General features: G+C 44.7%; 1 protein-coding gene across 1 annotated transcript in view; it reads left to right on the forward strand.

Moving 5' to 3' along the window:
• SETDB2 (SET domain bifurcated histone lysine methyltransferase 2) overlaps nucleotides 1-24,197 on the forward strand; it is a 50,798-nt gene that overhangs the window by 18,816 nt on the left and 7,785 nt on the right. The window contains exons 10-17 of the mRNA XM_054970957.1: nucleotides 2,555-2,651; nucleotides 4,720-5,042; nucleotides 5,443-5,492; nucleotides 12,969-13,332; nucleotides 18,884-19,015; nucleotides 21,320-21,427; nucleotides 21,825-21,958; nucleotides 23,900-23,946. Of these exons, the coding sequence (XP_054826932.1) occupies nucleotides 2,555-2,651; nucleotides 4,720-5,042; nucleotides 5,443-5,492; nucleotides 12,969-13,332; nucleotides 18,884-19,015; nucleotides 21,320-21,427; nucleotides 21,825-21,958; nucleotides 23,900-23,946 (1,255 nt within the window). The remainder of the gene's footprint in view (nucleotides 1-2,554; nucleotides 2,652-4,719; nucleotides 5,043-5,442; nucleotides 5,493-12,968; nucleotides 13,333-18,883; nucleotides 19,016-21,319; nucleotides 21,428-21,824; nucleotides 21,959-23,899; nucleotides 23,947-24,197) is intronic.

A 24,197-nucleotide genomic window follows, 5' to 3' on the forward strand; every position in this document is an offset into this window, starting at 1 on the left:
CTCAAAATGGGCCCGTTTTGGCCTGGATTGAGCCCGTCTTGAGCTGCTGTGGAGTGCAGGAGCGCTCTTGCACACTGCAGTATCCCAAAACGGGCCCGATCCGTGCCAAAACAGGACCGATCCGCAGGAGTGTGCAGCTCTGCAGGGGAGCACACAGCTCCGCAGGGGAGCGTGCACAGAGGGTGTGCACACCCCCATTGGCCAGGTAAGTGGGGGTGGGGGGTGGGGGCGAGGGCGGAGGATCCTCTGCCCCTACCAGGGGTCTGGCACCCCATCCCAGACTCTTAACTACATGAGCAAAGGACAGCTGATCTCTGTCATATGTGTGAAGCACACTTCCACCCAAGGCCTCAGACTTGCCAACCAGCATCACATCTTTATTGTCAGGATTCAGTTTCAGTTTGTTCCTCTTGGGTCAGCTAACTGCAGCAGCCAGGTGTTGGCTCTGGACAGGTAGACTTGCTCCAGGTGGTCTCTAGGCAGAGAAATGCAGAGCTGGATCTCATCAGCATGTTGATGGCACCCACAAGTGATCTCTTCCCAAGAGGCTACAGGCTGAAAAGCAGAGGATAGAAAACTGAGCCTTGGTGGGGGCGGGGCTCACAGGGAAGTCCCACACGGCTTACGAATGGTCTCCGATACCAACTACCTGGCTCCTGTCTTTACGGGACGACTGAAACCACTTCAGAGCACTGCTCCGTTACCTACATCTGCCTCCGGATGTCCTAGCAGGATGGCTTGGGCTGCTGCATCAAAGGCAGTAGCAGCAATAAAGATGCATACCTCTTGTTGACGTTCAGATGGAGACCATCTGCTAAAGCCACCGGCACCATCTCTGTCCCATAGCCAGGTCTGAAACCTGCTTGAAAGGTGTCTATAGCAGATGTGTCATCCAGGAAGGCCTGAAATAGCTCTACCACCACTCGTCCGGTTATCAGTGACCTTGCCCAGAAAGAGCAGATTAGAAACTGGACGATAATTGGCCAAAGCATTCTTCTCTAGTGATGGTTTTTAAAAATGATACTGGCATTAGTGTAAAAAAGGGGGTGCCGGGAGGGGAGAGCCTTCCTATGATTTTGGCATTGCTGAGCTCAGTGTGTTTCTTAGTGTCTGGGAAATGAAATTGACCACGACATGCTTAGATAGTGAAAACCTTAGTTAATACATTCGGTGTATTAATTTGGATGGAAGTATAAGATCATGAGTTGGAAGTCGCAGAGGGGCAGACATTGAAGAAAATAAAGAACAGGTTCCTTGTTGCAGAGAAGGAGAGGGAGGGTATATTTGGTCCCTCCTATCCTTCTGTAGGAATTTAAAAACCTGGAACAATTTCAGAACCCATCTTCTGAAGTAGAGTGAGATCCAATTTTAACAAGATGGATCTCGGGGAAGTCAATAACCTCTACATTTTACACTGGTCATTTCCATTTGTGTGTGTATGTGTGTGTGTATAATTCTTACCAGGGCTTTTTTTCAGGGGGAACGCGGGGGAACAGAGTTCCGGAACCTCTTGAAAATGGTCACATGGCTGGTGGCCCCGCCCCCTGATCTCCAGACAGAGGGGAGTTTAGATTGCCCTCCGCACCGCTGGCATGGAGGGCAATCTAAACTCCCCTCTGTCTGGAGATCAGGGGCCGGGGCCACCAGCCATTTGACTATTTTCTCCGAGGGCAACCCACTGAGTTCCACCATCTCTTTTCCCGGAAAAAAAGCCCTGGATCTACTTTTACCTTTACCCAGGGCTTTTTTTCAGCTGGAATGCAGTGGAATAGAGTTCTAGCACCTCTAGAAAATGGTCACGTGACCAGTGGCCCCGCCCCCTGATCTCCAGACAGAGTTTAGATTGCCAGGGGGCGGGGCCACTGGCCACATGACCATTTTCACCAAGGACGATTTAAACTAAAAAAACTCCCCCCTTGTTCCAGCTGACCCAAAATGATGTCTTTGTGCGGTCCTGAGTTCCACCACCTCTTTTCCCAGAAAAAAAGGCCCTGATTCTTACTAAATATTTCTTTAGCACTGATCCTAGCATCAGTGTTGTCCATAACCTGCAGAGCAGGAAGACTGGGCTGTGAAAGCCCAAGGCACTGGTGGTCCTAAAATTTGGTGCGTGAACTTCAAAACTTCTAGGAGCACATGACATGAAACTAAATAGTCAGTGTGCATATGAACTTGCAGTTTCATGTTTTTAAATGATGGGTGAATGTGTAAACACTGTCACAAAAGCCTATAATATTTCACTAGGGCATCGTAGTACTTGGTGTAGTTTTAAACGCTCTCCTAGATGCTACTGTGCCATTAACGATCGCCCACTTCTGTCCACCTCCCAGAGCCAGTCCATGGCATTTTCTCACCCCAAGGAAGGGCACTTACCTGTTCCCCTGTCAGCTGGGTCTGAACTGCTTAACTTGGATTCAGGAGGAGGCGAGTAAAACTGCATTGCGGTGAAGAATACATTGGCTTGGAGAAGGCGATGTTCAGTAGGTCAGAATATTGGACTGAGAAAAAAAGGTGGCTGCAGTTGGCACAGAGAGCTGATGACTTTTTTCCATAGGGAATCTCTGAGGCCGCTTCTTCTGAAGATGAAAGTCTCGTATGCCAAACGCCTGCAAGGAGATGCCTGATCACGGGAACAACGAAGTGGGGTGAAAGTAGGTTTGCAGGGGGGTTTCTTTTGTAACGTTCACATTATTTCATTATCATCATATACCTTTATTGGCGTAACAACAATCTTGGTAGGGTATCCAATCCATATCATATAGAAACTTCCAAATATACAAATCCATACAGACTACTAATTAAAATGACCTTTAAGTTTAAGAACTTCCACAAGAAATTTAGTGACTGCTTCAGTAATTTCAGGAACCGAATCATTGAAAAGAAACTGACATTTAAGGTTATTACTCAAATGACTGTAGAGTACACGCATTTGCTGCTTTCATATCTATGCATTCAGTCATCTAATTTTAAATTCAATTAGAATGTCTGATTCATGCTTAAAATAAATTCAAACTATTGGTTAAATAGATGACTACTTGACAAGAGGTCATGCTAGTGGAGGGGTATGCATATGTGCTGTGTGTGACATCAGGCCTTTTTTTCAGCGGGAACACGGTGGAACGGAGTTCCGGCACCTCTTGAAAATGGTCACATGGCCAGTGGCCCCGCCCCCTGATCTCCATGTGACCATTTTCGCCAAGGTTGATTTAAACTTTAAAAAACTCCCCCCTTGTTCCAGCTGACCCAAGTGATGTCATTGTGCGGTCCTGAGTTCCACCACCTTTTTTCCCAGAAAAAAAGCCCTGTGTGACATCAACAGACATTGTCGCTTTATGCAATGGCTTCTGCTCCGGTCTGAGCAAGAAAGTCTCACAGGTCAACTTAACGCCTTTAAATTGCAGTGGATGAGCTATGAGTAACCCTCAAAGCAAACAAGGCACCGTCAGCTTGCTGTGTTTGGAAGGACACTATCCCATCTTACGATGCCCAAATCACAGCCCGAAGCCAACAGGTATTCAGAAACACTGACTCACTCTTGAGAGCAGACCCCAGGGGCCAAATATTTGATCTCAACTTGAAACAATGAAATCAGAACTAAAATAGGAACTGCTGACCCAAGTTGTGCCACTGAAGGATCAGCTTGGGGAAGTGAAGGGTTATGCAGACGGAGGAAGCGATGGACAAAAGGACCGAGAGGAACAGAGAAGGTGAACTTTCTTGATCATGTGAATGACTCTGGAAACTGTCAGCCCAGGAATTAGTGAAAAATTAGGAGAGGGCAGACTCAGTTGCTTTCCTGCCAAATTGGCAAGAAATTCAAAATCAATCTGCAGACTCAGCACTGAGGGCAGTTATTGAGAGAACTTGCCAAGTGGTGCTTCCAATTGACATGGTAGCCCAAAGGTCTCCAAAGTGCTCTTGCCTTGCTTATACAGAAACCTGCAGTACGAGCTATGCACTAAGTATCAAGGTCTGAGGCTATTGTACTTTGGTCACATCATGAGAAGACAAGATTCTCTGAAAAAGTTGATAATTCTAGGAAAAGTGGAAGGCAAGTGGAAAGTGGAAAAGTGGAAGAGGAAGATCTAAAACAAAATGGCTTGATTCAATAAAAGAAGCCATGTCCTCCAGTTTGCAGGATCTGAGCAAGTCTGTTAATGATGTTTTGAAGGTCTTTCATTCATAGGGCTGCCATAGGTTGGAGGTGACTTGATGGCACATAACACACGCACACATCAAAGTCTATTGGAAGAGATCTTGGGAAAGAGGTGAGTGTTCTGCCTGGTTACTGAGGCCCAAAAGGAAGCTTCGGTTTATGCAGACCCTTGTCCAGTACCTACTCAGGGAAGAGTGTTATTTGAGTTGGGACGACAAGCTATTCTAGATGACCAGAGGATGAAGATCTAGCTATGAAACTAGCTCTCAATAACTGCCCTCACTTCTGATGCTGCAGTTGGATTTTGAATACTGGATATCAGGGCTCTAAACACCAAACATTGGAGACCTGGAGACCTCTGGCTTCCTGGATGCTTAGTGCCACAACATGGGACATCATGAAACAATGATTAAGTGGGAAGTGCTCATCTTTCATCCAGTGCCTGATGAGTTTAAAAAAGCGTATAGATGTATGCTTCTGGTGGTTGATGTGCATGTCTAGATGAGATTAGCAGTGTTGTATGAATCACGTTCTCCCTCTCCCCTGAAATGTTTTGTGGACAGAACCAAGCATGCGAGGAGAGTTAAGAGAACCAACAAATGCTGGACTATCGGAAACGAATGCAGACTCCCCTGAAAAGAGCCCCCTTTCCAGTACCAGTCTGCCCGGTAAGCCTGTTGTACTGGATGACAAAATCATTAAAAAGCAATGCACGGACCTGTTCTGGACAGACGGCACCCATGAAGGAAAAAACGAGAGAAGCGGACAAGAATTTGCTCGTAAGGAGGCCATGGATGGCAACGAGTCTCATGTAAAACAGTCCAACAGAGAGGATCTTTGTTTGCTGGATGCCACCAAGGAAGGCAACGTGGGCAGATTTCTTAACGTAAGTAACAGCACTCTGTCTCCTTGTTTGAAACTCAGATAATGGCTTTTAAAAAGCTGGTGGGAAAATGATGCCCACACCTGTGGCTGGGGATGCAGGGTCTCTGGCCTCTATGCCCAGCCTCGCAAGCAGCATGGGATGCAGATATTTTTAAAAAATCCCTTCCACTGGAAACATTCAGGGTTTTTTAATCTCAAATATAATGCTTTGTTCAGAGCAGTTTATTCAAACGGGAAAGCAGATCTTCCTTTTAAACATCCGATTCTTTCATTTTGTTTCTAGCATAGCTGCTGCCCTAACCTCTTTGTTCAGAGCGTGTTTGTTGAGACCCACAACAGGAATTTCCCCTGGGTTGCGTTCTTCACAAACAGGTTTGAACTGTTTCTTTCTCCCCCTTCAGTTCAATAGAAATAGCAACTTCAGTTTTGAGCGGGTGTCAGGTCTTGCCAGGTACTTCCCCAGTCACTTCACTGCATCACTCTGGTGTATCAGTTAAAGATGATTTTATTAAGGAAAGATATCAGTTCGAGAAGCTGTAACAATGGAATTGACTGGAATGCCTAAAGGTAGTAAAGCAGGATCAATTATAGGACACTGTCTCCACACACACCCCAGTGGGAAGGAGAGGCCGTTGGAGGTTTTGGTGGGCATTGCCTGGGAAGAAGGAAAGAGGGGAGAAAGGAGCTCTGCGCAGTCTCTGTGCTAAGTCCAAGGTCAGGTTCTCAGGCTTCAGCAGGAACTGGTAACCCAAACACCTTGCCTGGAAGATAAGCAGTTAGCAACAAAGCAACAGATTGCTTTGCATGTACTCAGAGGCACAATACTATCACAACACACCTGATGCATGGCAGATGTGTTGAAGGCCTATCTGACAGCGGGGGCGGGGGGGAATTCTCTGTTTAAAAAGAAGTTGTATCAGACTTTAAACCCCCACTTGCTGGGTTCTGCACTTTCCAGCACAAGATCACCAGAGTGTGGTCTCACTGGTGGCCCCTTGTGCAATACCCAAGGAACTATGGGAAACAGCCTTATTGGCCAAAGCTGAAGGTTGTCCTCTAGATAGGGTATGCAACCATGGCTTGAAGAAGATTGGCAAAGCTTGATTAAGTGGTTATGGCTTGCATCTCCAGCTTGTTTGGTATTTCTTGTTGTGTACCATGTATTGAGTGCCCCAGCCTGAATAGTCCAGGTGAGCCTGACCTCGTTAGATCTCAGAAGCTAAGCAGGGTCAGCCTTGGTTAGTAATTGGATGGAAGACCTCCAGCGAAGACCAGGGTTGCAGAGGCAGGCAACGGCAAACCACCTCGGTTAGTCTCTTGCCATGAAAACCCCACTATAAGTCAGCTATGACTTGAGGGCACTCTCTACCACCATATATGGAATAACCAAAATTGGAACCAAGGGTGGGGAATGACTTCCAGCTGGCCTTGTTGGCCTTTTGGATTGGAGGGTAAGTGCAATCGCTTCTTTGGTTCTTGCTATTAATTACATGATTCGTTTGCTTCACAGGCATGTAAAAGCTGGAACTGAACTCACATGGGACTATGGTTACTTACCTGGAAGTATGCCAGAGACAGAGATTCCCTGTCAATGCGGGTCTCATCGGTGTAGGAAGAAAATACTCTAGTATGGTTTTTGTTATAGGTCTTCCAGACTGGTTAGCACTTTGTTTACAGGAAAGAAGGAATCTTGGGGCCAACTGGCATCAGGATGTTTATAACGTGGCAAGAGAAGCTGTCGTTTGAGTGGCTGCATGAAAGGTTAGACTCAGATCTGCTTTTTTCTATGGTGCTGGGCACACAGCCTAGGGGTAAGCTTATCTGGTGACCTCCTATCATCTGACAGATGAAACAAACAATAACTGGTCAGTATACTTTTGACGGGCCATCTCAGAGAAGGATTTTAGTCTAGTAAGAGAGCCAGCTTTGTGTTGTAGTGAGAAGGTCAGATTAAGATCTGGGCGAGGTGGGTTCAGATAGAGGGAAGCTCACTGGGTGACCTTGGACCGAGCTCACTCCCCTCAGTCCAAACTTTACAATTTGTAGTGATGATAAAACAGGAAATGGAGACCACGCTGAGCTTCTGGGGCAGGGTGAGAGGGCAAAAATGTAATAGGCCTTTCCCCGAAGGAGCTAGAACCTCCTTGTAAGGAGACGGAAGTGGGTGCCCCGTTGTACGTTGCCTCTGTTTATGGTGAGCCTTGGACCATATTGAAAATAAGACTGCCCTGCTTCCCCTGTGATAGGCAAGTTATTTATTGAATTAACACACAAAGCTATTAGTCACTTTGCCCAGCATATTAGACTCACCGATGTATCCCTTCTGGTGCAACCTGAGAATCTGCAGAGGAGTAGAGGCATATAAAATCTCAAAATCAAACTTTGCTTTGCTTGGTCTTTTAAGGAGAGGGAAGGGGGACAGGTCGGAGGGTTCTTACTGAACTGAAGGGGGAGAGGAGTGGATAAAGGGACAGTACTACAAAAAGAGGAAGACAATGAACACCTATCCTTGTAGTTAGAAGGAATACTGATGGTGAAGATACTCTCCTGGGCTGAAGGCCTATAGTGACCAGACGCAGTTTTAGCTGTCTATTCTCTCTCATGCATTCAGAGTCATAAATTAGATTAAAATCATATCTTGGTGTTTTGGTGGTTTCCATATAGAGAATCAAGGAATAAACCAATGTGCACTTTTTTTTTGTTAGGAAACAACGTTCTGTAACTAAAAGGCCCCAATATTCTTCTTTCACCTTCTGTCTCTCAATACATTTTTAATCATGTACAAAACTATCACACATCACATGTGAAACGCTCATTTTTGGTTGTGAACTTAGGGCTTCTTTCTGTTGCAGTCTGAGAATTTCCCCATCACTGTTGACTCCTGGCTTTGTTCTATCACATCTCTACTGTATATGATGTTTGGAAAGATGTCACATGATTGTATGTCTAAATTTATCAATCAATGGCCATTGCTTATGCGTTAACTGTATAGAAATTTGTGTTGGGTGAAAGAAATTGCACATTTGTTTAATTTCTGCAACAAAATAGTTACAAGTACAAATTTTGAAAGCCATAAATACTATTTTTATGATGCATCATCGTATTCGTGAATATCAGTGGAGCAATGCCCAGTCCTGGATGTTTCTGGAGCTATGTATTGTCGAAGGCTTTCACGGCCGGAGAACGATGGTTGTTGTGGGTTTTCCGGGCTGTATTGCCGTGGTCTTGGCATTGTAGTTCCTGACGTTTCGCCAGCAGCTGTGGCTGGCATCTTCAGAGGTGTAGCACCGAAAGACAGAGATCTCTCAGTGTCACAGTGTCAGTGACACTGAGAGATCTCTGTCTTTCGGTGCTACACCTCTGAAGATGCCAGCCACAGCTGCTGGCGAAATGTCAGGAACTACAATTTCTGGAGTTAGTTTTTAATATAATTTTCCAGGGCATTTGTCCATTTTGATTCATTAAATTCTATTAAATTTTTAGAGCCAAAAGATAAAAACTAACAAAAATATAATCAAAAGAAAAAAGATAGAAATACAAAGCTGAAAAAAGAAAAAAAGTATAAAGAAGTGACTTCCAAAAACATCAGAAATCGTTGTTTGTCCATTTTGAATGGCAATAAGTGAATGCTGAAATGCACTCAGGTTCTTATGGAGTCTGCAGTATGTTGAAACATGGGTTTATCTTTCCATTCCCATTTTGCTTCTCCTGTCATTGGAGAATTGTTGATTCTCTAGGAAGGATAACTGTGGTTCTCGAAAGCTTATGCTACAGTAAAGTTGGTTAGTCTTAAAAGTGCGACTGGACTCTTTACTATTTTGTGTATTGGCTCAGAATCCTCTGGTCTGCCTCTGGTTACAGTACCTTTGGAAACTTTTAATAGTAATAGCTCCTTATGGAGATTCCACCAATTCGACGAGACCTCATCAATATCTTTTTAATGGCAGCAAAAATTTCAGTTGCTCTAAAATGGAAATTACATACTGTACCGACAATTACCAGTTGGTACTCTAAAATATGGGACCATTTTTTATTTGAAAAAATCAACGATGGAATCTATCAAGCCAAAAATTTCCCCCAAACAACAAATTTTATGGAAAATGGTTCCCCTTTTTTGAATACATTTCTAAAGAAAATCTATATCCTCCCAATAAAATATACCAAACAATCCTGAATCTATAATCTAAAATATATCAGATCATTCAACTTGAATTTGTCTTTCCATGTTTACCTTTCTCTGTTACGTAGTTTTCAACGATTTACCCGTTGTATTTCATATTGTAAACAGTTTTGTTAATAATTGAAATAAAAATAATTTCCCCCCAAAAAATAATAGTAATAGCTCCTGTTTGTTTAAGACTTCCCTGTTGCTGGGATTTGCATGATATGCATTTCCTCTTGTTTTTATCAATGTGTAACACTCATTTAATTTGCTTTTGTTTCACTAGTTATTTGGTTTACTAATCTACTTTCAGCAAGCTTGTTTCCGAAGTACCGCAAGTGAAGCAGAGCTCAAGAATGGGACTTTCCCATCTTCCTCCTCATGCGGCAGTTCACTGAGAATCCTGCCCCCTCCCGGTTGTAATTTGGGAGGTCCTGCATGGGAGGCAAAGTGGAGCTCTGCAGCTAGAGAGGAACAGAGTGGTAGGATAGTTGCCTTCTTCCCTCAGTGGAAACACTAGCATATTGGCAGATGAGCCCCATTGCATCCAACCAAATAATTTACACTACATTAGTTTTTTGTTAGGTTACGGTTTCACCAGTAGTGAAAAAGGGAAATAAGTAATCAAAGATTAACTATGTCCTCCCTTCCTTATTAGTGTTGAGGGAAGTTTTCCCTCTTTGTTCTGTCACTGGAATGTAATTAAATGCCAGCAGTTTGTTTCTTATAAATGTTTTTTTCTTTTCTTGGTATTGCAACCCTGGAGTGCGTTTTATAATTCTGTATTGCAATATTGTTGTTTACAAATATTGCTGGTTGACCCGTCCTGGATCCTACTTCCAATGTTATTTCCCATTCATTACTGTTTCCTTTGTTTCAATGTCTTGTTTCTTGATTTTCCAACATTAAAACCACGTCTCTCACCTTTTGATTTATCTCCGTTTTCAAAATATTACGCTACCTGCTTCATACACAGAGCACGATGGAAGGCTTTCAGGTTTCAGAAGACTTCAAGTTCCAATTTGCCAAGATGTCTGAATGTGGACACCTGGGCAAATTGTAGTTAATTTCCTCCCACCAAACTGGGATTCTAAACACGTCTAACAGAGTTCTCTGACTTCAGACATATTTCACAGCCCTAACTGAATGCAAAATAGCAAAGAGTCCAGTAGTACCTTTAAGACTAACCAACTTTATTGCAGCATAAGCTTTTGAGAGCCATAGCTCTCTTCGTCAGATGCATCTGATGAAGAGAGCTGTGGCTCTCAAAAGCTTATGCTACAATAGACTTAAAGGTGCTACTGTTTTCAGAGGGGAAGTGTCCAGCTGCGGAATCAGAATTTCTATGCTGTCCCCATCCTGACAAGTCTGAACTGAGAAGTCACCACTAATTTCTCCAGGTAATTTCAGTAATAAAACCAAGTCCCACATTCTTCAGAATGAGTCCCTGTTCCAAAGCTATGAGGTATTTTGTACAGAATATTATACTCACAGATGCTTCTCTTCTGACACCATTTGGGAATCCCTGGGAGAAGAGTGGCACAGAAGGATTCAAGCTAGCTTTTCCCACTCCTCTTTTTAAAGGACTGGATGAGAGAGAGAGAGAGAGAGAGAGGAGGGATAGGTTATCCACTGAACAGGGTGGATGGGTAGGGAGGGATTAGTCAAGGGAAGGTGGAAAGCAAGGCTTCTGTCAGAAGAAAAATAAATGGTGAAGATTAATGCTCCCAGGTGGAGGGGGCCTTCAGTGCCCATGGGCAGCTCCTCCGTGTTCTCTCATGTATCTCAAAAGATAGGAGAACGTTACACTTTCTCATTTGGAATGGCTTCTAAACAGAGATGCCGCTTTTAGTTAAGGCAGTTCTGCCCTTTTTTCTTTGTAGAAATGTTGTTGCGCTATGGGAGGAACCCAGTTTTCTCCCCCGTAGCCCTTGATCTGGTACCGTCTGGCAAAAGAGCCGTTTCTGTTGTGCACTTAGGACTGATAAGTACGGAATCTAAGTCTGAGGGTCCTATAGGGTCCTTGAGTACCCTATAAGATAGAACAACACTAAAAACCTTGAAGTGACTGTTTTGAAATACTGCCCGCTACCAAAAACAAAAACAGACAGTATCTCTTCTAACTGCAATGTTGCACTGCATAAAGATTTCTACATAAAGATTTCCGGCTCATTGGAGTCACTAGCACTACTTTTAGGGTTAAGCAAACCACAGCATATTAATAGCATAAGGGGGAAGTTTTAATGAGCAAGCTGCTTATTCGTGTTATTGATTTGAGCAATTGAAACGGTGGTTTAAAGTAAACAAGTAATTTGGCCTGCCTCAAATGAGAGGCTAGAAAGTATGTATATCAGGGATTGAATAAATGGGCAAACTGTAAAACTAGATGGAACGAAACCAACAGAAAGTGGGAAGTCCACCTAGGGTCAAAATCTTTAGGGAGCCCACCTAAGGACAGAAGGACCCAGGAGACCGGAGAGGGAAGTCACCAGAACAGAAGGTTCTACTGGCATAAACTAAGAATGGCCCAGACCCAGTGGCAAGGTCCTATGTTAATGTAAACATCAAATCACAAAGGCCCATATGTTTCCAGATACCCCAGCAAGCTTTCAAAATGATATTGTGTGTGTATGCAATAAAGCTGTAGCGGCTTTCAAAGCACCTGAATGCCTCCTGTCCTTTACTCTCCTTCTGGCATCTTGGACTTGGAAACGATCCCCTTCGTGGGTGAAAGGTCAGGGTCTTTGGGGAGGCTGATCCTCCCCACAGCGGACCACACCTCAAGGTGGCATTCCTACCTAACACAACATATGGAAAAATAACTCGACATGTACCCACATGGATGCGCTTTAACACTAGACAGTTCCGTGGGATCTATTTGACGTGCCGGAGTTTTCCTATGCTGTATTAGATCTTAATGCTTGCAGAGGCACAAAACCAATGTCCCTTGACAGGCCAATTTGAATGGCAGCTTCCATCACATCCCTGGGGGTGAGGGTGGACAGTTGCAGCCCTCAACCCCTCATCTGCCTTCTGGCCATTGTGGCTCCTCTACTGCGGAGGGGGGCCTCTTCTTGAAGAGCAGCCCTGGAACTCCGCCAAATGCAACGAATGGGCCTGATTTAAACATGTTGGGCAGGCATGGCTTCTGTGATCTTGGATGCTGCTGCTTTTAACCAGGCTGCTACCTGCTTGTGCATCCTAGATGTCCTCTTTAGGCCAGGAAATGTGCTTTATTTATGTTTGCTTCACTTATGCCCCTGCCTTTCTCCCCAAAGAAGGGGAACAAAATTAGGGTTGCCAGTTCCAGATTGGTAAATTCCTGGAGATTTGGGCAGTAGGCTGGGGAGTAGTTGCCAACTCCTGGATGTTTGGAGGGGGGACTCTATGCCATTATATATGTTGAGATCCCCCCTCTGGCCAGTGTCAGATTCCCCTCCCCAAATCTCCAGGAATTCCCCAACCTGAAACTGGCAACTCTACTAGGGAGGGACCACAGGGGGCATAACGCCGTCTACTCTCCATAGCAGCCATTTTCTCCAGGGGAACTAATACGCGTGACCTGGAGATCCGTTGCAATTCCGGGAGATCTCCAGCCACCAGCTGGAGGTTGGCAACCAAAGCGCAAATAACTTTTGGCTGAGGCCTCCAATAATAGTAGGGCTAGGGCGGGGGGGAAGCGTCCCCTGACCGGCCCAGCTGGCCGTGGGCTGGCGGGAGGAAGCCGGCCTTCCCCGCGGAGCCAAGCGGCCTTTTCCCTCCCAGCGAGGCGAGAGGTGGAGCTCGGGGCGGCGCCGCCTATGACGGGCTCGGGCCGCCGGGCCTGGCAGGAAGGGGCAGGCGCTGTGAGGAGACCCCCTCGGCCCCGCGAGGAGCCGCCGCGGCTTGCCCAGGAAGGAGCGGTGAGTGCCCGCGAGGGAGGGATGCCAGCGCCGGGTCGCCCCGGCCACGGAGGGAGCCTCGGCCTGCTCCGGCCGCCGCCGCCTTCACCTCCGTGGCCAGCCCCCGTGGACTTCCCGCCTCCCTCCATCTCCGAAGGAGACCCGAGACCGCTTTGCGGGAGAGCCGCGGGGATGCCTCAGCCTTCCCGCTCGTTGGGAGGGACGGGCTGGACCGGGGCCTTCCGAAGGTACCCTGGGGCGGGGGTCCATTCTGCATTTCCGTTCCACGGGAGGGTTCGCGGGGGGGGCACTTTTTCGAAACCGAAAGTGAGGTTTCGCTCTAGGGTTTTCTTCGCAGAAGAATCAAGGTGCCCTTTTGTAGCTTCAGCCCTTGCAGTGGTTTTTATGTTATGGAGAAGCAGGGATGTCTGAAGAAGGGAGCTCTGACTCTCAAATGCACACCCTGAAAAGCTGGTGGGGTTTCTAAGGTGCCACGGGACTCAAACCATGGAAATCTAGTTGTGCTTTAAGGTGCTGTTAGACCTGGATACTGCTCTTAACAACCCTCTTTTTCTTCTTCTCTGCAACCAGGGTGGGAGCGCCGGGAGGCCACCATGGCCTTTGTGCCATGTTTATTGGCCCTCCGGGGCAAATGATTGGCCGCTGTGAAACAGGCCTAGATGGACCACTGGCCTCATCCATCCAGCAGGGCTCTTCTGGCGTGGAAAGAAAGAGAATGGCCACTGATCTAGGAGATGTGGCAGCAAGAGCCCTGTTAGTAGACCCACCCAGTCCACCTTTTATTAAAGCTCTGCTCACTTGTTACAGTGAATGCTCATACAACCTGCCACTGCATGTTCATTTTGTGAATGAAACAGGGGACTAATACCTGGATAAGTGTGTGGTTTCAATCATATGTTCAATTGAACGTGTGTTGGATGTAATGTGAGAATTACTCACTACGTAAAGGATAAACAAGTATATTCTGTACGTGGATTGTAAGTGTATTCACTGGAGTTTGCAAACAGCGCTTAAGAGCACCCCAGATGACACACAGTGTTTGCGTTCTTGTGATGGGCCAGTGGTTGCTGCGGTAGTAAAAAGTCTGGTGGTACTTTAAGAGTAATAACATTTACTGTGATAGGAACTTTTGGGTACGTGAATCAAATTTCTTCGTATATCTGACAAAATGGGCTGTAACAAACAAAAACTCTTATTGATCCAGAAGGGTTAGCCATGTTAGTCTGTAGTAGCAAAATAGTAAAGTGTCCAGTAGCACTGTTAAGGCTAATCAACTTTATTGTTGAGAGCCACAACTCTCTTTGTCAGATGCAAAAACTCTTATTGCAATAAATGTTAAGTCTTTAGGGTGATGCTGGACTTTGGTTTTTTGTTGCTATGACAGACTAAAATGGCTACCCCTTTGCATCCCACAAGGGGAGACTTCTTCTCCAGTATTATCTCTCACAGTCAGCTCCAGCTTGTGCGTCTGGACACTTGGCTGGGTTGCACAGTCCTTCCTATGGTAGGTCCATATAGCAAAACCGCATTTATTTGTGCTTGTTTCCTGGAGGTCTGTTCTTTTCTGTAGAGGCTGAACTGTTTGGTTGGTGTAGAAAACCATTCTTGACACAATGTTATATACCTCACTGGAGGATGTTCTTAAGGATAACATGCCAAAAGGTGACGATTGAGTTATTCCATGAGTCCACGGTGGTGTAGTGGCTAAAATGCTGGACTAGAAACCAGGAGACACATGTTGAGATTTGCCTTGGACCAGTTGCAGTCACTCAGTTGAACCTACCTCATGAGGTGGTTGCGAGAATAAAATATTGGGAGGTGGGGGTGGACATGTACATTGCCCTGGATTCCTTGGAGGACTGGTGAGAGCCAGTTTGGTGTAGTGGTTAAGAGTGGCAGGACTGTAATCTGGAGAACCGGGTTTGATTCCCCACTCCTCCACTTGAAGCCAGCTGGGTGACCTTGAGTCAGTCACAGCTTCCCGGAGCTCTCTCAGCCCCACCCACCTCACAGGGTGTTTGTTATGGGGATAATAATAACATACTTTGTAAACCGCTCTGAGTGGGCATTAAGTTGTCCTGAAGAGCAGTATATAAATCGAATGTTATTGTTATTATTATTAAAAAGTAGTACTTTTCAGTAGGCATTGAGATCTTTCATATTCTGGGAAATGCATAGCAGAGCAATTAAACATATAATTATGGTAAGGACTTTTTTTTTATTTGGCACAAGCCATGATATTGATGCTCAGCTGTAAAGTGAAAAGTAAATATTTGCCACTTTTGTTCCCGTTTTTATTTTTCTCCTCTCATGTCAGTGTTCTTAGGGGTACAGGACAGTGTTACCAAACAACCTTTTGTGACTTGATGATGGTTTTTTTTGCAACAGAGCTGTTCATGAGCCAGTGAATAGTCTACAGAGTTCTGAGAATTAGGTGAGTGGAAACTAGCTCAGTAACCTGGATGGGAGTCCACTGGGAGCCCTATGCAAGAGCAGGGTGCAAATGCCAAACAGCCCACTTTGCCACCTGAACACTGGCAAAGGTGATTGACTCTGAGTCTCTTTCTTAATTGTGCCCACAAGGGCTTGGCTGGCTGTTGGACCTCTGGCAAGGAAGTAGAGAAAAGAGGCCTCCCTGCACCTGGAAGGCAGCTGAGCTACAGCCAGCCCAGATAGGTTGGGTGGGGGTGACAACGTGGGGCCAGGTCACCTCTTTCCTCTTGCATTTCCATTGAGGCAGTGCAACACCCCCCCTGGATTAACACTTAGGTATTTGACCAAATATTGTGCTGATCATTGCGATGAATTGGGGGCTACTGAATAGTATCTAGCTAACCAGCTACAATAACAGTAATAAGCCAAAAGTGTTGGAGGTTTGATGGCATAGTCACTCACGTGTGCACATGCATTCACGCTGTCCAGGTTTTTAGTTGTCCTGCCTTGCCAGAACTCTTTATTTCTCATTCCCGCAAGCCTGATACAGCCTGTCCTGTTAGGCCCGGGAAGGTGTTTCCATAGCCTCTCTCTCATTGGCCTCTCCTTCAATTTTTTGCCTTTTCTACCATTCACTTTTTCACTCCTTCATCCTAGTTCCTGTTTTCAGTCTAGTGTGAGCTCTTGCCAATTTCCTCCAGTTATTCTGCTGTTTTGCTTCCCTACGTCCTATACAACTTTCTGTATCCTTACAATTTTATCCTGCCCTTCATTCATGGAGCTCAGCGTGGCTTTCTCCACTGTATTATCCTTGCGACAGAAGTGGTTCTATACTATAGTCTCTTTCTCTACCTCTTCCTGTCCCTAAGCCTTTGTGCCAGCTTTCCTCAGCAAAACTTTCAGTTCCTTCACCACCACCACCACTTGCTACCATTATGAGGTTCATTTCCCTCGAAGTTAGAATGTTTATGCATATTCCAGGACATCCCAGTAGTTTCTTCAATCTTACATGTTGCAATTGCTAGAGTGCTTTCCCATTTTCTTTGAGCACAGATGGATGAATTGAGCTAGTTCCAACATAATTCGAATTATATTCTTTATATATCATTTGTTCTGTCTTACTCTTCAAGAATGATTATTTACTTTATTTATACTCTGCCTCTCTCCCCAGTAGGGACCCAAAGTGCTGCATATCATTCTTCTCCCCTTGCAACAATTTTGTGAGGTTGTTTAGGCTGAGAGTGTGTGACTGGCCCAGGGTCACCCAGTGAGCTTCCATGGCAGAGTGGGGATTTGACCCTGGGCCTCCCAGATCCTAGTCCAGCACTCTAACCAGTACACCACGCTGCCTCTCACAATGAGATCTTGTTACAAATAAACAGAAAATACCAAACATTTGACTTAAAGGCTTCACTTTGGGTAATATGCATACTAAGAGAGACCAACCGACCAGGCACAGCAAAACACAACTAAAAATGAAGACAATAAAATACCGCTATCACAAACCACAATTTCCAAAACAGCTGAAAATAGCCAGAAAGCAGCACAATTAGAATTCTAGCCCCCCTTCCCCAAACCTTCCTAACAGCCCCAATTTGCACTGCTTCTGTTTCCTCTAACTTGTTAGGGTGGGAACTCTCCTCCAACATTTTCAGGAAAGCTGTTCCCATAGGGATAATGACACCACGCCCGAGATAACCGTGAGCAGATTTAGGCAGATGAACAGGGGAGAAACAGACAGGAGGACTGAAGCTGGACCACAGGTTCACACTGGGAGAGATGGTCCCTTTGGTATGCAGGTCCCAGGATGTAAAGGGCTTTGAAAACCAGAACCAGCACCGGTCGGTCAGTCAGTCGGTGCACCAATAGTTTGAAATGGCTTGAATTGCCATATAAATTTGAATCATCATTCTACAAGGCACGTTTTTGAAGGTTTTTTTTAAACGATGGCACTTGGATGAGCAAACATATCATTATGTACCATAGGTTTAAAGCCACATTCTGCCCCCCCTCCCTTGAAAGACACTGGGTTAAACTGTGTAAATATTATTGGGGTGTGTGTACACACACGTTAGGATGTGAAATGTGGCTTAAGTTGTCAGGTTGCAGCAGTAACTGGGATCTCTACAACTTGTACTTGATGAAAAGGCTCAGGCCTCTTCTCTTGTGCTGAATGTGGCAATTACCTCTTGATGTGGGACTGCTGTTGGTATTGCCTGTGGATTGCTCCTCTTCAGCATTTTGGAACACACTCAGAGGCACTGGTCTTGTCGTATAAAGCCCTAAATGGTTTGACACCATCTCTCTTGTAGCTGGAATGGATGCCAGATCTGTCTTCTGGCATAATATCTCACAGCCCCCAAACTCTTTTCATGCTATGCTTATTACCACTTCTAATTGGCAGGCAGGGTAATGAGATGTTCCCATATTATCGATGGTCTGAGTGTGAAAGCTTGATTTGCAGTTTGTGGTACATTGTGTACAAACAATCTCCCAGGTCTCGGGCAACCAGAAAGCTCAATTTGTACAGGACGAGTAATCAAACACTTCTCTGTTGGGATAGAGATATCTGAAGAAGTGAGATGTGACTCATGAAAACTCATACCCTATCACAAATTTTGTTAGTCTTATAGGTGCTGCCAGACTCTTGCTTTTTTCTACTGCTACAGACAAACTCGGCTACCTATCTTGATCTATCTGTTGGGATAGGTTTGCTACTAATTAAGTATATATCAGAGAGTCTTAGGAAAGATTCCTAACAATTCTCAAGTCAAAGCTCTTACTACTTCTTAACAGTGCAGTTCACCTGAAGCTTTTCATCCACATAGATTAGGTTTTTTTGTAATATCTTGTCATGAATCCCACTTGGACTTCCTTGGAATAGTATTAAGCTTCCAAAAGACCTTTGTGGGACTTCATGTATGTTGTCCTCTGACTGCAGCTGTTTTTCCCCCTTTGGCCGATATATCTGTGACTTAGCATGTTTCTAAGTGCATGTCCAAGCAAGGGTTTGATTTGCAGTTGGTTCTCAATATGGCTAGAGACCTATCTCTCTTCCCTGCTCGGCATAGTTAGGAACAAGCACCCTCTTGAGAATGCCATCTTCATGTTTTATAAGAACACCAGAGGCACCAGGTGCTTTCTTTCCTCCTAGAGGTTTGCCAAAGTCTGAGCTGGACACCTGCGCTGTTGTCCAAATGGAAGCGACTGTCAGTTAAGCAGGATTTCAGAAGCAGGGCCACTTCAGTGAAAGTATTGACACTAGTTGCTTAACTTCCTTGAGCTGAAACAAGTATGTCTGTGATGTTAATCTTTAACATTTTTTCCTAAGGTGAATTAAAATAGGAGTGCGGTAGCGCCATAAAGATAATTGCGAAGATGTTAAAAAGACAATGTGCGTTTTGCCCAGAGGACGAAGAGTGTTCCATTATGTATATTGCTGAAGGACAGAATCTGGCAGTTCATCAAGATTGCTTGGTGAGGTTTGCAGTGGCGTCCTACCCGTTCGTAATAAATGGTTGGGAAATTGAAAATGCCCGTTTAATGATCATTGTATCTACTTGATGTATAACATGCTCTGTGGTCTCAGAGGCAGAGATTAGAGCACTGCCAGTGGAACAAGTAAAATAAAACTGGTTAAGAGGAGGTGGAGGATCAGGATAGTAGTATGGCTGAAGCTGGACAGGGAGGCTAAACAAATCGTTGTGTGTCCACTGATGTAGGAAAGCCCAGATGGTTGAGAGGCCAGGAGACCGAATCAAAGCAGGTAGGTTGCCTCTCTTTACAGTGTGAAATGGACCTCTGTAACAGTCATGGAGATAGACATGACTTAACAGCAGAGAAGACCCCGTGCCTTGTTTGAGAGGAGGGGAAAGTAAGCATCATATAGCATGTGTACAAACACATTTGTAAAAGTCTCTGAACTGCTGAACAGATTCCACTGATATGTCAAGTATTTAAGAACCCACATACCGTATTGGCATTGCCTTTTGCATTCTTTCACACCGTGTCAAAGCATAAAGTGAAAGAGAGCCTGGACCCAAGGCAGTAAGAGGCTGTGGAGTGACAGATCTTTTCTGCCCTCTGTGATACAAGGACCACAGAGCATGGTTGGTACAGAGGTCTGCTCGTACTGTTAAAAAGCATTCGGCAGAATTTGTAGCATGGAGCTGAGGCATCTTCTTGCCCGGCTTCTGTACCAGCGGTGAAGCTGTAGGCATGGCCAAGCCTGAGAAAACATGCTGTGGATACACCCAGCAGGATGAGGAATGGGAGGCAGAGAGCATCTAACCTATCCTCCCTCCCTCCTCATTGTGTGTATCATCCACTACATCTCTCAAGCTTAGCCTAGACTGCAGCTTCATTGCTAACTGAGGCCCACTACAGCGGCTCATGTTCCGTGGCACTCTAGCTCAAAAGGCCTGAATTTTGCATTCATTAAGATTCCTTCAGTTGAAAATAAATTCCTTCTAAGATGATTAGCCTAATTGGAAGACATTCCAGGTTGGGATGGTTTTCTCCATGGATATCACTTAAAAGAAGTTTAAAGGTGGCAATCCTTGCTTACGTAGAGACTGACATGAGAAATTGGTGGTGTTATGGAACTGACAGAAATCTGAGACTTGGGTGGAAGTCCTTATTATGTTTTCCAAGAACCCAGTTTCCTTGTATCTGCCCTCTGAGTTTTAGAGATGGAAAGGCATGGAAAGGGTAGACAAGGCAAGTTTTCTCAAAACATGAGAAAGTTGTTCTTCTCTACCCAATAAGAACTATATGCATACTTCAATAAAAATGAAAATTAGAGCCGCAATTTCTTTTTAATAATACACAAGGACCTAACGTACAGGATTACTAGGAATAATTGTAAGGGGCTCAGGGTGCGGTTGGAAAGCATATGCTGAAGTGCGGGAGGTCTGGGTCGGTCAGTGCTTGGATGGCAGCCTCTTGGCAATCCTGTGTCAGCTTACACCGGTTCCATGATGAAAGATGTGTGGAGTATACATGCGATACAAAGATAAATAATAGTCTGGCACGTTAGATCCTTGTGTATTGTAAAAAATGGACTCTCCTGATTGTGACTTTTATTCCTTTGGTGAGTTTCACCTTTGGGGAATTCTCCAGGCATGCTAAGAGGAAGATCTGAAGAAGGGGGAAGCAATGGATTTCGTGGTATGATTAAGCCTAAGGCTGCTCCCTGTGACCTTGCACTGGCCGACTTAACCGCAGACTCTGGGGGAAGGGTAGATGAAAGGCTGCCTCTGAGAGCAGGTTGCCCATTGCCCCACTTTTTCAGATTGGGTGTGTGTGCGTGTGAACTGACCACAGGTAATCTGGCTGATAATCAGATCATTAGTCCTGCAGACTGGCAGCTGCTCTCTTTCACATCACCTACAACCAGATGCTTTCCATTGGACATGCTGGGGATCGAACCCGACGCCTTCTGCATGCCATGCAGATGCTGTGCCACTGAGCCATGCCCTCCCCCTTTGAGCAGCTGATCACAGGAAGCTGCCTTGCAATAAGATGATTTGAGTTCTTACCCAAATCCTGAGTTCTCTAGGTGGCTGGAAGAGGGAGCATGGTGGCTAAAATCCAAGAATATGTATAGTTTAGACTGCTGACTGATGGCTGTTTGCGGATGAGTAAATTCACAAAAGAAACTCCTAAATCAAGCATGACACTGAATTTAATCCTTTGCAAATTCTGGCTGCTGTTTCTTAATGCTACATTTTAATAGATCTTGTCGAATTTTTAAAATTCCTGTTTCTTTTTTTTTTTTAGTTATATTCCTCTGGATTTGTGGAATCTGAAGAACATAATCCTGAAAACTCTGATATAAGGTTTGATGTAGACTCAGTAATGAATGAAATAAAGAGAGGAAGGAGGCTGGTGAGATATCTGCTGGTAGCCTTTTTAATAATTAACTGCTAAAGTTCCTAATGACCCGTTGAAAGTAAAACCTGCAATTGACATGCTCCAGAGTGGTTCCGTGGTCTCAGATGAGATTAGCCCCCCTCTCAGTAAAGCTGGATGGGTAGCATGTGTGTTTTCCAGATCCTTGCAGGCCGTACAGCAGCCTGTTCGAGGCAATTAAGATACGCGGGGAAGGGAAGAGGTGGATGCAGAGTGGACTCCGGGGAGGGCTTGACCAAGGGCAGTTTCCTCTCAACACTGGGGAGACGGTTTCACTCCTACTCACGAACATGTTTATTTCATCATAATAGCTACGAATTTTCAACTACATATTATAAACGTGCTTAAAGCGTTATGGTTTCCGTTGTTGCAGATGTGTAATTATTGTCGCAAGAAAGGAGCCACCGTTGGGTGCGAGATAAAACACTGTCGCAGGAGTTACCATTATTTCTGTGCGCTGTGTGATGATGCTGCAATAGAAACAGACACAGTAAATGGCATTTATCGGTATTTAACAAAACCTTTTCTGAATTCTGTACCACCTTTTTACAGTTTGGTGTAGTGGGTTAGATTGTTGGACGAGGATCTGGGGGACCTGGGTTTGAATCCCCATTTTGTCATGAAAGCTCACTGGGTGAGATTGGGGCAGTTACACACTCTCAGCCTAACCTACCTCACAAGGTTGTTGTGCGATTAAAATAGAGGCGAATGATATAAGCCATTTTGAGTCCCCGGTGGGAAGGAAGGCAGGGCATAAGTGACTATTTAATGGCTAGGCAATATTGGTGCAGTCCCAAAGTGTCATGAAATTGATCCAGTTACCAGCTGTGTAAATCTTCGGTATCTCCAGAATTAAGGCTGACTAAACTCATTGGTTGTCTCCCAACTTTCATAAACTCTGTATTGGCTGGGGGTTGAAGCGACAAGAAACAAGGCGTTAGGATGGTTTCTGTGGACATGTCCCACAAGACAGAAGGTTATAGGGATCTTTAGAATCCCTATAATCCTTAGAAGCCCTATATATCTTTTACGTAAATACAATCCCAGTCTACTACAGACACACACACAACTTCCAAATCCTGTTGCCTGCTTCAGATTCATTTGTCTTCTGCGGCTTGTGGGGGGGAGAAGATTTGTATTTATTTTTGCATATACAGACCCCCCAATTCAAGAAATAAGTGAACGTGAGAATATGTAGAGAAACTTATTTCAATTAGCGCAGCTCTTCAGTTCACTGAAGACAATGAATTAAAATTGAAAGTTTAGAAGTGACAGCTCTTGATCTCTGTCACACAGATTCTGATAAGAGGAAGATACTGGTGATGAGCGGTTTATGTATTGTTGACATTCCTTGATAAAGGTTTGATGAGATCCTTGGAGAAAGAGCAAATAAATATACGATAGTATGATTGGAGTCCAGTGGCACCTTAGAGACCAGAAAGATTTTTCAGGATATAAGTTTTGAGAGTCAAAGCTCCCTTCTTCAGATATGAAAAAGGAGATATCTGAAGAAGGGTGCTCTGACTCTCAAAACTTATACCCTGAAAAATCTTCCTGGTCTCTAAGGTGCCACTGGACTCAAATCCTGCTGTTCTACTGCAGATCAACACAGCTACGTATAGTCAGAATATCTTCTTAAACACAGAAACGTGCCTTATACTGAATTGGATCATTAGTCCATCAAAGTCAGTATTGTCTACTCAGACTGGCAGTGGCTCTTCGGGGTCTCAGGTGGAGGTCTTCCACATTTACTACCACCTGATACTTTCAACTGGAGATACTCGGGATCGAATTTAGGACCTTCTGCCTGCAAACCACTGAGCCACAGCCCCTGTAGCAAAAGTGAGGTTTTCAGTTGCTGTTCACATTTCCAGCCCAAAGCTGAGGCAGACCTTTTGTAGTAGGATGGTCAAATAAGAGGGCACCACCTTAACACTTCCAAGCCAAGGGTAGTATCTGAGTTTGTATTTTTACCTGGCAATTTTAATCCCTTATTCTTCACCACCATGATTGCTTATATAAACCAGAGGGCAAATAGGAGACCTAGAGATGTTTATCAGGATCTTGGGTGAGGAATTGAACATAAGCTGTAATCTTGAAAATACCTCATTTTAAATGAGTGGGGTGGGACTTGCTTCTAAATATCCAGGCTAGGATAGGGCTTGTTGCTGAATGCTCTAAGTCTCAGCATTGATTCTGGTAAAGGATAACCCTCCATGGCAGAAGGTGCCACAGGTTCCAGTCAGCCTAGAGACGGGTTAAAAGCCAACTATTGAGTTGGTTAGTAAAACTAGAAAGAAAATGTAGAATGTTTAGTCTAGAAATTTGCCAAACAATACTCTCTGCTGAAACAATATTGTCTGTATATTTGTTTTACTAATCAGCGAGTCCTGTTCCTCCCATATTAAGCTGATGCATTTTCCTTCAACTTTTCTCTTAATGTTTTAGAGTGTTCTGTCCAAATCATGACCCAAATAGGAAGACCAATCTTTATGGTGAGTTTCCTTTCATTGTATGGTTGTCGACTATTAGCGCTGGACTAGCAACTGATTTGAAACACAGCAGACGAAAATATGTTAGGGGAAAGTAGCCACTCATAAGATATCCCTGGGAGTCGGGGGTATTTTAATCTCAGCTGCCCTTAAGGGGAAAAAACATCTTTTCCTCACTCGCTGTGTCAATGTGTCACTGCATTTTTCCTGATTCAGGCTGTCTCCTCATGGCTCAGATTTTTTTTTTGGCACGC

Source organism: Eublepharis macularius, chromosome 1, assembly GCF_028583425.1.
Source record: "Eublepharis macularius isolate TG4126 chromosome 1, MPM_Emac_v1.0, whole genome shotgun sequence".
Classification (NCBI taxonomy): Eukaryota; Metazoa; Chordata; class Lepidosauria; order Squamata; family Eublepharidae; genus Eublepharis; species Eublepharis macularius.